This window comes from Agelaius tricolor, unplaced genomic scaffold (assembly GCF_023055355.1).
Source record: "Agelaius tricolor isolate 1412-34295 unplaced genomic scaffold, bAgeTri1.0.p SCAF_16, whole genome shotgun sequence".
Classification (NCBI taxonomy): domain Eukaryota; kingdom Metazoa; phylum Chordata; class Aves; order Passeriformes; family Icteridae; genus Agelaius; species Agelaius tricolor.
The window spans coordinates 12,222,396-12,236,487 of record NW_027269276.1 but is presented as its reverse complement, the minus strand read 5'-3'; the positions used below and the strand labels follow the sequence as shown (position 1 = coordinate 12,236,487).

The window sequence follows — 14,092 nt, the reverse complement described above, 5'->3', positions numbered from 1 at the left end:
GCTGTGCCCAGCCCAGGTCCCCACTGGCAGGGCGTGCTTCCAGCTTGGACTGTGAGGAATTTATCTCTGAGGAAAATCTTTGGATTTCAGACAAGCATTTTTCCATACTCGTGAGGAAAACCAGCTCATGCTAAAAGCAATTCTCTGAATGCTGTTTCCTAGGGATTCAGCCAGCAAGGAGGGTGTAGTGAACCCAGTTTGCATGTTTTTCTGGGGATAAAGAGGGCAGGTTGCTTGTTGTCTGGGTTCCCATGCCAGATTCTGATCCTTTCAGAACTTTCTTCAGCCACTAATTCAGATGGTAAGAATAAAATGTTCTGTGCTAAAAATCTCTCAGATGTGTTTTTTATTAGTTCTTGAAGATAAGTGATTGCAAAAAACCAGCTGTTTACAGTAATAGCCAATGTAATCAGATACTTCTAAATGGAAACTTTAAGTCTTTTTGACTACTATTCTGCGCTTGCTGTTTTCTTATCTCTTAGAAAAAATCCTCTTCCTCCAACAAATTATACATTGTTGTCCCTTGATAATAACAAAATTTATTTTCTTTATTGATTTCTAGTAGAAAATCTCTGTATAATGGTTTTGCTAATGGGAGGGTTGACAAAATAAATTATGGGTATCAGGCACTTGGATTCTGGAATGTTTGTGAAGGGCTTTTGTTTTTTTTACCTCATGCTTAACTTGAGCATTCACAATAATTTATTAGATCTATTAAACCTGACAAGTGGGCAAATCCTTAATGTTGCCTGAACTGTGTTAGTAGCTGAAGTGAAGCTTTTGGCCTATCTGAGCTGAATTCATCTTGGAGCAATTTTTCCTGAAAGAAAGTAACTTTGATATTTTCTGATTGAAGTTGCATTGGATATTTACTTTGGGCATTAATACTTTTTCTGCTGGTCCAAATCTCAGCTTTCTGGGCTTTTCCCCCTTCTGTTTACTTTCAATTAAATATACAGTTGTGAATTATCAAGGAGGAGCTAAAGTAAGGTTTTATTTGTTTGTCTGTCTTTGCTCATGTCAATTTGTTTTGCCCAGATACAAAAGAGGCTGGGGAGGGCCTTGAGCTTTGACTGGATAAAAACTGTTGTTCTTCATGTGCTGCTCGTGTTCACTATTTTTAGTGTAGTGTTTTGTTTTTCCTAATAATTTATTACTCTGTCCCTTGACTCACGGGTCACCTGATTTCAGAGCACGTGAGCAGGCTTTGGATCCTTTCCCCTTGTATAAACTGATAGTTTATCTCGAGGAGCAGGATGCTGCTGCTGCTGGGGAGATTGGCCTGCAAGTGGCCTTGGAGGGGTGAGCCCTGTCCCTGTGATTCTCTGGAAAGAACGTTCCAAGAATCCTCAGTACAGGGTGTTACAAACACACGTGCAGCCAGTGAGCTCCAGCCCAGGCTGGTGGGTGACTCCAGGTCAGCTCCGTGCAGGGACACTTTGCTGCTGTCCCCTCTGTGCAGGGAACTTTGCTGCTGTCCCCTCCATGCAGGGACACTTTGCCTGCTGTCCCCACCGTGCAGGGACACTTTGCTGCTGTCCCCTCTGTGCAGGGAACTTTGCTGCTGTCCCCTCCGTGCAGGGACACTTTGCCTGCTGTCCCCTCCGTGCAGGGACACTTTGCCTGCTGTCCCCACCGTGCAGGGACACTTTGCCTGCTGTCCCCTCCCCGTGCAGGGACACTTTGCTGCTGTCCCCTCCGTGCAGGGACACTTTGCCTGCTGTCCCCTCCGTGCGGGGACACTTTGCCTGCTGCCCTCCCCATGCAGGGACACTTTGCCTGCTGTCTCCGCCATGCAGGGACACTTTGCCTGCTGTCCCCTCCGTGCAGGGACACTTTGCCTGCTGTCCCCTCCGTGCAGGGACACTTTGCCTGCTGCCCTCCCCATGCAGGGACACTTTGCCTGCTGCCCTCCCCGTGCAGGGACACTTTGCTGCTGTCCCCTCCGTGCAGGGACACTTTGCCTGCTGCCCTCCCCGTGCAGGGACACTTTGCCTGCTGCCCTCCCCGTGCAGGGACACTTTGCTGCTGTCCTCACTGTCCCTGCCTCGCTCCCTGCCAGCAGCAGCCTGAGCAAGCTCTTCCCCTTCAAGGGGAATTGTTTTCAGCAGATACACGGTGAACACACCACTATTATCCCAGCTCCAGCAGTGTTAATTTTGGCACTTGGTGCGAGTGTCTTGCGTCTGGGATTGTCAGAAGCTTGTTTTGTTCTGCGAGGTGCCCGGTGGCTGGATGGTTCTGGCAGCCTTCAAAGCTGCAGTGCAAGCCTGGAAGGATGGTTGAATGAAGGGGAGAGGGAAAGCAGACACTTAAATTTTGTAAGCAAACAAGTATGCTGTTTGAAATTTCACTGTTCAAGTGAGCCCTGTTTTTAAAAAGGTACTTTCCAAGGTCTGGTGCTCTAGAGTTTCATTAGTCTGATTGTTGGTTTGGTTTTTTTTTTTTAATCTTAAGGTCAGTCTGATCTGTAACAAGATAAATGTACTCAGCTAGATCCTGTCAAGTCTTCAAATTGGGTGAAAGCAAGAGAAAGAAAAACTGCATACATCAAGCAATTCAGTACTTGCCCAGATGAAATACATCTAGACATGTACAATGACTATTTTGATGATCTGTATTGAACTACAAGTTCATTACTGCCCAAGCAGTTACAGATTTTTAATTCCTAGCCCATGAGGTCTTTTCAGCCCCATGGAAAACTGCACAGACTGTCATGTTCTCTAGAATTTAAAAATAACACCAATTAACCTTCATTTATCTGGATCAGGGCCATTGGCTGACCTAGGTAACAGTACTGGCATTCATTCATAACTTTATGGTTTTTACAGGTTCCTCTAAGACACAGGATATTTGAAATTGAGTGTTATCCATGCTTGAGGGAGAGGGGTTGCTTTTTCCATGGGTGCAGGGTTTATTGCTGCACTGGTGACTTGCTGATAGCACCTATTTTAAACTCTTACCCAATTTGTAATGTAAGAACCAAAACCAAAAACTTTTAAAATGTGCTACCTGTAAATGATCAAAATTCTTGCCCCTGAAGAAATCATATATTAACCACACATGGGAGAGTTGTTTGTCTGGTTTTATTTTTTTAGTAGTCTTTTAATAGAATAGACTCACCAAAAATTGGACTAGGTGTTTTTTTTTTTAAAAAAACATGTAGACTTCTGCCCACCCCTGTCCCACAGTCTTCTCTGGTTTGTTTTTGTTTGAGGTTTTTGTAACCACAGTAAAGCTGAGAAATTGCAATATCTATTAAAAATAGATACTGATAGGTATCATTTGAGGAGATTTTCAGCATACAAGAGCTTTGTCAGTAGCATGGTTTTCAAAAACCATCAGTCAGGCCCGTTGGCACCTGATAACAGTGTGGAGATGAGTGTTTGAGTATTGGTTGTTGAAAGTTTTCTGAGTGTGTGGAAGGCTGAGTGTTTTGGTGCTTATGAAACCTCACTTGCCTTGGCAGCAATATTGTGTGGAAGGCTGAATGCTCAGTGAAAGGTTTCCATAAAGTGTGATCCCATAAGTCAACATGGTACTTTTACCAGGGGCTTTCCCTGACTCCAGCAGCTGTGGCATGCCTGCTGATTCCACCCAAAAGTGAGTCAGAGCTCTCACTTTCCACTCTCTGGTTTATTTTCCAACAAGTCCAACTATGGTCTGAAGCAAAGGGCACATGATGTAACAGTTCTTTTCCTTGCAATGGTTTTAGGGAAGAAGAACTTGTGCCTGGTGGGTGTAAACCAGAGTGCACACACAGAGTAGAGATGGCTTTTCCCAGCGAGATTTTTGTGTTCCCATTGCAGTTTTGTCAGGCACTAAGTGACTCTTCTAAACAATTTGCTCAAAATCCTTTTGAAAGCTGAAACTACTTTATATTTCTCCTCAGAAAAGAAGTGTTATTTTATCTATATGAATAGAAAAAGAAGCACAAGAACACTTGAAAGTATATTGCTAAAGTTTCTAAGTACAATACGTATTTAAGGTGATGCGATAAAATATGAAGTACCCCAAACAGAAAAATTTTCGGTGTTAATGGGGAAATTTTAGAAACCAATATATTTGGCAAGAATAACACTTCATTCCTATAAATGCTGAGCCCAAAGATACTTGTGTCTGTTGTGAAGATACATTACAGAGGCATAAACTGAGTGACACTTCAGCAAAAATCTGGTCAGCAAAAGGTGCAAACATCTAGTTTTTTTACGTGCAGCTCTCATAGGCACTGAAATACCTACTGCAGGACTTTTTAAAAGGTCTCTGTTGTTTTCCAGTAACATCTGGAAGTGATTTATTGTCACAAATTACTGCTTTCCATCTCTAAACCAATCTCTGTATAAAACAGTACAGAAGTGTGCAAGTAGTTGAATCTTTGTCAGGCTGGATTGTTAAACAAATTAAAATTGAAACTTATGTATGTCATCCTGTACTGTATTGTGTGTGGGGCCTGAAGTAAAATTTCTGGCACACGCTTTTATTTATGTACTATAAAAATGCTGTCACAGCTGGAATTTAATGCAGAGCTGCCATCAACCTGTTTAATGGGAAGGATGTCTTGGCCTGGGAGTTAGACTTCCCAATTCTCAATTGCAACTGTCACATGGATGATATGCCTTCAGGAAGAGGTGAGGATTAGCTAAATAGATGTGCTTTTTCATTGTTAACACACACTGGGTTTCATTTGAAAAGAAAGCAGCAGCTGTGGAGTCACTGCAGAATGATATTTACAGCTAAGGTGAAATAGAGTAAGCTGATGAAAGCCTTCAGTCCATGTGTCTTCAGCCATGTGGCTGCTGCTGAGCTCCTTCCTGAGTTAATGAGCAGCCATAATGAAGGTGGTCATCATTCCCATCTCCAAAGTTCCCTTGGCTGGGAAAGCCTTGGTGAAAATCATCAATACCAGTGAGGGAAGCGTGGAAACCAATTATGTACATAGAAATTTTGTATTGGAAAATTTGTGTTTTAGTGTAAAAAATGCTCAGTTATTTGCCAAGGAAACACCTGAGGAAGAGATTCTCGCATACTCTGTAAACTGAAGTGTGCTGCTTTCTGTTCTAGGGTGCCACATGGCTCCTTCAGCTCCCCAAACTGAGAATTTGGATGGGTTTTGCATTGTGGTGCCAGTGCCTGTGAAGTTAGCCTAGGTCTGACCTCCACATTGCCCTTGCTACCCCCTGGGACTAGGGTGGAATTTAAAACAGAAATTTATCTCCAGTATAATTCTGCAAAGTTTCTATCAGCATATTTACCAGGGTAGTAAATCACTGCATTGGTGGTGAGTGAAGGCCAGATAGAAACCTTCTGTTCTCTTCCAGTTACAGCCAAGTGTCTATTCTATACTCAACACCACACACTAATTCTAAAACAGCTCTTTTCTCCTAATTATTTTCTTTTAGAAATGAACAGAAACACCTGACAGAAATCCTTTTGTTTTGTTGGGATTTAAATTTTTGTTTTGTTCAGATAGGTGCCTTGTGTCATGCAGTTTGTTCTATCATTTGCTAGCTTAGGCAGAGCATCAGCTAAACAAGGCAAAAATGTAAAAACCTAGAGATGAATTAATGGAAATTACTTGGGTCTGCTCCTTTTAAGCATTTTTGTTTCATTATGGTATAACTTCAGTTTTTTTGTGTAGCCACATTTAATGTAATCACAATGTAGGAAATAGTAATATAAAGGAAAACAGAAATTGATGTGTTCTTAAGGGCATTTGCTGAGCCAAGTCCTCTTTGCTTTCAGGACCTGTCCAGTTGTAGCATGTTGGTACAAAGGAGCACCTTTAGTTTAGGGGTCAGCAAAAAGAAAATGTTCTCTTCCCACAACTGGCTTATTTTTAAACTGCTAACCATTGCAGCACTGATAATCTTACAGCTTTACACTCATATTTTAGTTATTATTTACCCATGTCAGGATAGAGTGGGGCAGTTGTATTTTACATTATACATGTTCTCTTGCAACTTTTGGTGAATTGATGTTTGAAATAAGCCTCAAAGTTGATGTTTTCGGGTATTGCTTTCCTTCTACTAAATACCAATGTTGAAATTGTAATGATTGACCTACTTTACAATTTGTGATTTCATTGTGGAGCAAAAAATGATTCAGCTGATACCATTTTTTCTTATTCCTTTTCTTTGTCCACTTAAGGGAATACAAATCCAGTTTCCCTGATCAAAATGCAAATATTGGATCTAGACTCTGGTTTAATGCCAAAAAATCAAAAGAAGCACATTAAACTGTTGTTGCTTAGATAAAAATAGAAGCTACAGTTGGACAGAGAGAAGTGACTCAGTAAGCAGCATGGTGATGGCAAAATAGGATGTCAGCCAAAACGCAGGAAGCAAGATGGGAACACCCAGATCAGTTTAACAGTCTACCTTTTACACTCCCAGAGAGCAGTTTCTGTGATGACTGCAAGAAACTTAAACTTTAAATGGATTTAAATGGATTTTATGTCTGTACTTACTAAGCTGTTTGAACCTGAATAAGTTTTAGTAAAATGTGAATTGTAGTTTTTTTTTTCCCCAGCCCAGTTTTCAAACCAGTCTCTCTATTTACAGTAAAGCTGCCTCGAGATGAGCCCTGGGTGCTGTGAGAGGCATCCAGCAGGAACGTGCAGGAGATGAGCAGTGATACACACACAGCCAGGGAGTTAATGCAGCACTGCACTCTGCTCTGCAGCTCATGGCACTGATTGATTCTTACTGCTCTGCAACTCTGCAATAGCTTCATCAGCTCCATAGCTCTATCTTAAGTTTTAAATAACCCCCCTAACTTACAAGATAGTGTGCTTTGGTTGTTTTTCCTGATTATAAACTGGCATAACAACACAGAGGCAGGTGAATTTCTTTCTGTTTTATGTGAAACTAAGTAGGACCAGAGCTTTTTGTTGCTTATACTGTTGTTTTATTTGAATAGCAGGTATGCATCAGTTCTAATATAAATTCCTATGCTGCCATTTTCTGCCTACAGCTGAACTGCTTTGATACCCAGGTAGTGCTTCAGTTTGGCACCCTGGAAAAAGTAAGCAAACAGTAACAATAAGATGAATTATGGTGCTACTCTCCTCATGTTTTCACAATGACTGCCCCTGAGCTCAAAGATCTCGACCCATAAGAATGTAAGACAGTTGGCAATGTGTGTCAATCTGTATAGGATTCTTCCTAAATTAAGGTAACCAGTTCACTGTATTTGCTTGAGTTTAAAAAACTAATAGCTTGTTTCTTGAAAAAAGTAGGCCATCTCATAACTTTAACTCTTGATAGCTTAAATTATACCTAAACTCCTAATATTACAAAGCTTTTGAAGCGTGTGACTTCAGATATAATTATGGGTTTGTAATATGCAGACACAACATGACTGCTCATTTAGAGAATCTTGAATTTGGGGGATTCAAGGTCAACTTTCTTTTGAAGTGAAGCACAACGTGGAATTAGTTAACCAAAGCATCCGTAGGTGTTTCTAATTCCAGAAGAGAAGCTGTTAGTCAAAGGTTTACGTTGTGTTTCATTTCCTTTACAGTAGTTTCTTGAATCCCTGCCTTACTCTTAAAATGTGGAAGTACCTTTAACCTGTTTCTTGGAATAGCAAGATATAAAACTTTCTCAGAGTTGATTGATTTGCAGGAAGGGCTTTTGCTGTATTTTTTTCAATGCAGGGCACTGCCCTTGCTGGGAGGTGATGGGTTCTGAGTGCAGCCCCTTCTCCTCCAGTGTACCTGACTCCTGCCATGGGACCCTTGGACTGAAGTGTCTCCTTAGGGACTGCCTGTACTGAAAGCACAACAAAGAAATGCAAATATTTAAGCCATGCTTTTAGTCTTTGAGAAAGGAAGGAGAGGGGGCAGATGTGGGCAGCTGTGCCATGGTGCAGGGCAGGAGCAGGGCTTGATCAGCTGGGAATCCCAACAGGCTACACCATGCAGCCCATTTTTTGTTAAGTATTTTGCTTACTGGGTTTCAACTTTCTAAGTAAAATAGGAAAGTGATTACTTTTAATCAGGGGCCTTCAAAATCCATTATTAAAGATTTCCCAGGAAAGGTCTGGGCTGTTACGGAGCATATTCAAGGACAATTATTAGTTGTTTCATGGCCTCTCAAAGGAAGTAGCCCTCAATCAGTAAAGGTCAGGATTAAAGGATACTCTCAGTTGAACTAAATTGTCTTTCTTTGAAGAAAGTCTCTTTGCAAAAATGAGCTCTTTTTCTGAGAAGAGGATGAGTTTGGTCGACAGTTGTGGTGAGCAGTGCAGTATGAGAGGTTCTAGGACAAGAAAATAAGCATGGACTAGGAGAGATTGTGATTGTATCACAGCCTGGTCATGATGGGAGGGTAGCACAGGGCAGGAGAGGCTCTGCTGGGGCCTTTTATTGCCTTGCTGTGCCCAGGCAGGACAGGGTGGCAGCTCCCAGATGCATCTTCTGGTGGCACCTGGAACACAATGGGTTACATGATACCAAATGTCTTTGTTTCCTGGCCTGAGCCTAGAAAACAGATTAAATGCTCTTCTAAAACATGTATTTCAGGAAAACATCTTCTGTAATTACTACAGAAAAAGCTGTGATAGGAAAGGGAAGGGAGTTGGTCTGCACAAGCGTGACCTAGTTGGGAAAGGAGTCAGCTAAGCATAACTCAATTAACTGAAGTTTTCAGAGAGTCCTTGGGTTACAGTTAAGTGGATTTGTGAATCCCTACTACCACATAACTAACCTTAATGGTGTTTCAGGATGTCAGCCAATTTCAGTTTGGGGGGGGGATTGTGGGTTCTTATTCTGTATTCCAGTGCTCATGCACCTGTGTGTAGTGGAGGGAGGACAAGGATTTGAAGACTCTTTGACATTTCTGGTTAAATGGGCTTTTCTGTTTTTTGAGAAGGTGTAGAGAATCAGTCTTTGCTGGGGTTAATATGTGCAGGAGGCAAAGGAAAACAAAGTTCCAGTATTGGAACTTGTATATTCAGTTCTCCAGTATTGTATGCTTTGCTCTATGCACAGTAGCTTCAGTCTAAATTTAAATTTCTCTTTGTTCCTTCTAAAGTAGTCTGACACCTGCTGCTATCTCTTGTGCCCACCCGGTCAATAATCTTTAGTTATAATGTATTGGTTAGAGGGCTTAGTGCTTTATTACTGTAATTCTTATTTACTTGTGTCAGCTAACTGGATTTTTTGCTATTTTAAGGAGAATAAACCCCAGACAGTGCAGAGATGTAGTTTTTATGCTATATAACATACTTGGCATGTTGCAGTGCTAGAAATGAAGCAGAACAATAATCATAGTTGTATAGTCAGGTTATAGGATTGAGGCTATTCTATACACAATATATGATGTGTCCTTGGGCTGATTCATACACAAACCACACAGTTACAGCACACACACAGTAAGACTTTTTTTAACTAAACACTGAGTTTGCTGTTTCTATAAATGTCATTCTACCCTTGTCCTCAATTACATCAACTTGCATCATCTGTGTCTGTTGTATAGGAACAATTACAAAGCTTCTCAATGGTTATAGGGTTTTTTCTTTATAAAAACTCTTAGAAGTTGCTAAATGATATATAAATCTAGTGGAGCTAAAAAAAGATACTATGCCACATGAACTTTGTAGGAAAAATATATTTCTTGATACCTCTTGCTGTTTGTGCTTTAATTTTTTTTAAGTCCAGATCAAATAACTGGTTGATTCCCTTGCTGACATAATTTTAAAGTTCTGGCCCTGTCTTTATAATGCTGCAGCATTTCCTAGTTCAATACAGGCTTTTTAGTGATGCCATTTTTATTTTGAAACAACATGGTGTTTTTGTAACTGCAGCCAATACAACTATATAAATATGTCTCTTTAGCTAGTTGGGCCTTCTCTTCTATTTTTAAGGCAAGAAACTGGTTGCTTCTGAAATAATAAGTCTGATACAGAACCAGAGGCAGTATTTGTAAATTGAACTTGGAAGTGAGCTTTATCTGTTTACATAAATCAATATTGTGTATGTAGTCTGATTCTTGAGTGATGATTATTTCAGAATATGTACCTGGCTTTATTCACTAGATCTTGCTTAGTTGCTATTCACTGGATCTTTCATCTGAACATCTTAAACTCTTTATGCCTTGTAGTGACCTGTGACAGCTCTGTGAAGGCACTGAGCACTTTAGGTAGCCAATATAGGCTTTGGTATCAGAGGCTTTTTAATGCAAAAAAGAGGTGGGGTTTTTTTGCCTAAATCTTAACTGCTCAGCAGAAGCACTCAGGCCATAGAATTTGCCCATTAATTTGTGTCAATCCAAAAGATTTTGATAACATATGGGTTATCTTCTTTAAAAGAGAGCTAAATAATAGAAACTACTGCTTCATCTGGTAAGCTGCTAATGGTAATTGAAGGGCATGTCTGTTTTACTGGTACTTGCCACTTAAAATTCTCCAGTGTAAATTTTCAGGTATCACATTTTACTGTGCACATGCTGATCTTGATCAGACTCTCTTTACAGTTTTTCTTAAAAATCATACGTGTTTTTATGTATTTTAATTAAAAACAGTTCTTGCAGATTTTTGTTGGGGTGAATTAGTTTTGTTTAGTCTGCTAAGCATGAGACAATTCTTGTTTAAATTAATTTCACTCCTGTTGAAGACTTTCTAGATTTTTGATGAACTTCTATGTCAGAGTATGCAAAATATTCCAGTAGTGATCCTTCATGCTGTGACTTTCTTGAAATTACCATGGGCTTTGGACATATAAAGATTAACTTAGCAGCAAGATAATGCTGCAATTATTTGTTTTGTCTGTTGTATATCCAAATCCTTTTCAGAGTCCTCCTAAATTCCATTTTCCTATTCCCAGGTATGACTTGCCTATTGTTTACCAGACTTCCAGCTGAAAAAAAAAGTGCAGGTGCCTAATTTTGTAGGTGACTCATATCACTACCTCAGAGGCTTGTCTTCTCTGTTATTTACCATTCCTTTAATCTTTCATGCGCCCTTTATTAGATATTTTTTGCCATCCATCAGGTGAATGACCATTTTAACTTATGCCAGATGAATTAATGTATTGTTCAAATGCCATATGGGGTCCTCCAGGGTAATTCCTCTGTCCTCTGGCTCTTCTTCAGCAGTGGGCTGACTTCTCTTACTTACCTTGTGTAGATCCCTTTGAATAGTCTGTAAGCCCTGGGGTCCATGGTGTACAAGCCTGGGCTAGGCAAATATGAACATGCAAAAGCTAGTTGTACACACTTCATGATTTGCATATGCAGATAATTGCATGTTTAATTGGAGCTTTTGTTTCATGCATCCATTCTTGTGTGCATCTCTCAAGTCTGCCTGTGTAGTGTTTGCCAAATGCTCTGCTATGAGGGGACCAAGACAAAAAAGTCTTCTGAAAGGTATTTTATGCATGATAATTGAAACGTGAATAGAAATTAACTCTCTCCCTGTGGCAGTTTTGGTGGATGGCATAGGACATTTAAGCTAAAATTGTGAAGATGTCAGGTGCTTTTGTTCCCCTAAAGCATCAAAATAAAGGTAAAGAACTGCTGGCAGCCCTGCCTCCACCCGCTTTTCTTTGCTGCTCTTAAAATAGACTTTGAAGGGAATGTATTTTAGCTTTCATGGAAAAGAGAGTTTTCTGTAACCTCTTCAGTAATTAAATAATTTTGAAACTTGAAGTGTTTTGAAGCAATGAGGGGAACGACATGATCTGGTTGTACTTAAATCTGTTTGAATGATGGGTGACATCCTCGTGATGAGGGAGGAGGAGGAGAAGGGTGCTCTATAATATAAACACCATAAAATGGTGCCTCTTAACTCTGCAGGAACTGAGTGTGCCAGGGCTCTTCATGAAGAGCAATGCCAGCTGCTGCTTTGTCTACAGAGACTTGTTGAGTTCTCATTCTTTGCACAAGTTTAGACTGACCGTGGTACAAAACAATGAATAGTCTGTATGTTTCTTCAGAACATTTCCTATGTGTTAGTGGTAACTAAAAATGGACCTCTGAAGTAAGCCTTGCTCTCAGCAGGAGGGACTTGCAATAAAAATCTTAAAGAACATTGTGTCCCACTTTTTCCATAATAGAAGTAAATATTTCTTCTTCTTCAATTTTTAATCTACTTTATGATATATTGTGGCTTCTTATTCCATCTGTCAGATGATAATAACAATGCCAAGTCATACTGTCATTAGACTTCTCCAACAAGAGCCCAGGAAACATTTTGTCTTTGGGAAGAGCTGTAGAAAAACAAAGTTCTTTGTTTGTGGTGACAACATTATGAGATGAGGAAAGTTGTTTTGTGGTGCTGGAGTGGGGAGTGGTGGGTTTTATGGGGAATGCAGCCAGTCTGACACAAAGATCCATTTCCCATAGCTCACTCTCATTTCAAGTGTGAGTGAAACAAACTGCAGGGTCAGCCAACAGTTGTTATCCAGCAAATGTCATTAATTTTTGTCTTTTTGAAATGACAGATACTTTGGATGAATACTTTGAGTATGAAGCTGAGGAGTTCCTGGTCTCCCTGGCCCTGCTGATCACGGAGGGCCGGACACCAGAGTATTCCATCAAGGGCAGGACAGAGGGCTTTCACTGCCCACCAGCACAGTCAAGTCAGCCACCAACAACTAAGCATGAATGCAGCGACAAACTGGCTCAGGTATGGTGGTGGCACCCATTTCATGTCACAAATCCTTGCTCCTGTGGTTAAAGTCAGCCAAGAACCCCACAGTGGATTCACAGTTCAGCATGAGTAACAATGGCTTTCTGGCAGTCCTTCATTTAAATGAGTATGTAATTTGGTATCCTGCTAATAATAGATCTGTCCCTAAAATGAGAGATCATTAAGCCTTTTATCCTTGAACATGAAGTTCTGCATGACTACCTGAATGCAGTGCCTGTTTGAATCTTTATTATGCAAATGACAAGCACTATACTTAGTATTCTTGGTCTGGGGTTTCTTTTGAGAAAATGTAGGCTGACTTGCCTAACTTTTTGCTTTTCCAGGTGTTCTGGAAAAGTTAGTGATCCAAAAATCACAAGCACATCAAATCTAGCCTATTTGGGAGTAAGGTTGGAGCATTCCATTTCTCAAGTAAAAATTCTTAAGTACTGTGGGAATTTAAGTTACATTCATGCAGAAGTTAGCCTGCTCCAAGACACAGAATTTATAAAGATACTGCTTGAGTCTGTCTACCCAAGAGGGTGCCTTGTGGAGAGATAACTACAAGGTAGCAAAGTGCAGTGGTTGGGGAAATGCATTTTTACAAGCTTTTTAAATTTCCTAAAGAAAGCTGCTCAAATGACAACTGTAAAGGAGGTGTTAATTATTTTTTCATTTAATAGCTCTGGAATCTTATTTCTAATTTGGTGAAACCAAACAGAATTTGACCCTTACCTTTCTCTAGTACTTTGGATTGTGCTTTTAAATTAGATATAATCTAGCTAGTATTTTTATGGCTTATGTATATTGACATTTTGCTTTCCCTCAGTGTCGTCAGGCCAGGCGAACCAGATCTGAGGTTATGCTTCTGTGGAAGAACAATATTCCAATCATGGTAGAAGTGATGCTACTTCCAGACTGTTGCTATAGTGATGAAGGGCCCACCACAGAGGGGAATGATTTAAATGATCCTGCAATCAAACAAGATGCATTGCTGTTAGAAAGGTGGATTTTGGAGCCAGTTCCTCGACAGTAAGTTGGATATGAGGATTAGTTGATAATTGCAAGAATCTTGTCATATTAAAGTCCTTAAAGTAATCAGTTAGTGGTTTTGAACTGGCTCTTTGCCAGGAGGACTGATCTAAGAAAACCACTGTTTGCTAGTGAAATCAAAGCATTGCAATTTTAGTCATCTTGTACTCAAAATTTCTGCAGTGCACATTGTGCAGTGCAGAGTATGAAATGATCCTGGCTGCAAATAGTAACATGTAACATTTGTTATGTCAAATTTTTTCATGTGCATAAAAACAAATCAGGCTCTGGAATCTTCAAAATGTTTGAGGAACTTTTGCTTTGCATGATTTAGCTATATTTTATTTTCTGACCAAAGATCTGACAATGTTCTAGTTCTAATAGGTCTCTGAATATTCTTACCAACACTCATGTGTTTATCTTTAAATGC

General features: G+C 40.2%; 1 protein-coding gene across 6 annotated transcripts in view; it reads left to right on the top strand.

The window, feature by feature from the left end:
- Positions 1-14,092, top strand: part of ATOSA (atos homolog A) — a 48,584-nt gene that overhangs the window by 19,041 nt on the left and 15,451 nt on the right. For 5 of the 6 annotated variants that reach the window (XR_011681480.1, XM_071441560.1, XM_071441559.1 and 2 more), the window contains 2 exons: positions 12,443-12,627; positions 13,460-13,662. Coding sequence is in view for 5 of the 6 variants with exons in the window: in XM_071441560.1 (XP_071297661.1) it covers positions 12,443-12,627; positions 13,460-13,662 (388 nt within the window). In the remaining variant the exon portion in view is untranslated. Of the gene's footprint in view, positions 1-165; positions 302-12,442; positions 12,628-13,459; positions 13,663-14,092 lie in introns of those variants that run through there. The other variant, XM_071441561.1, reaches the window with a different exon arrangement.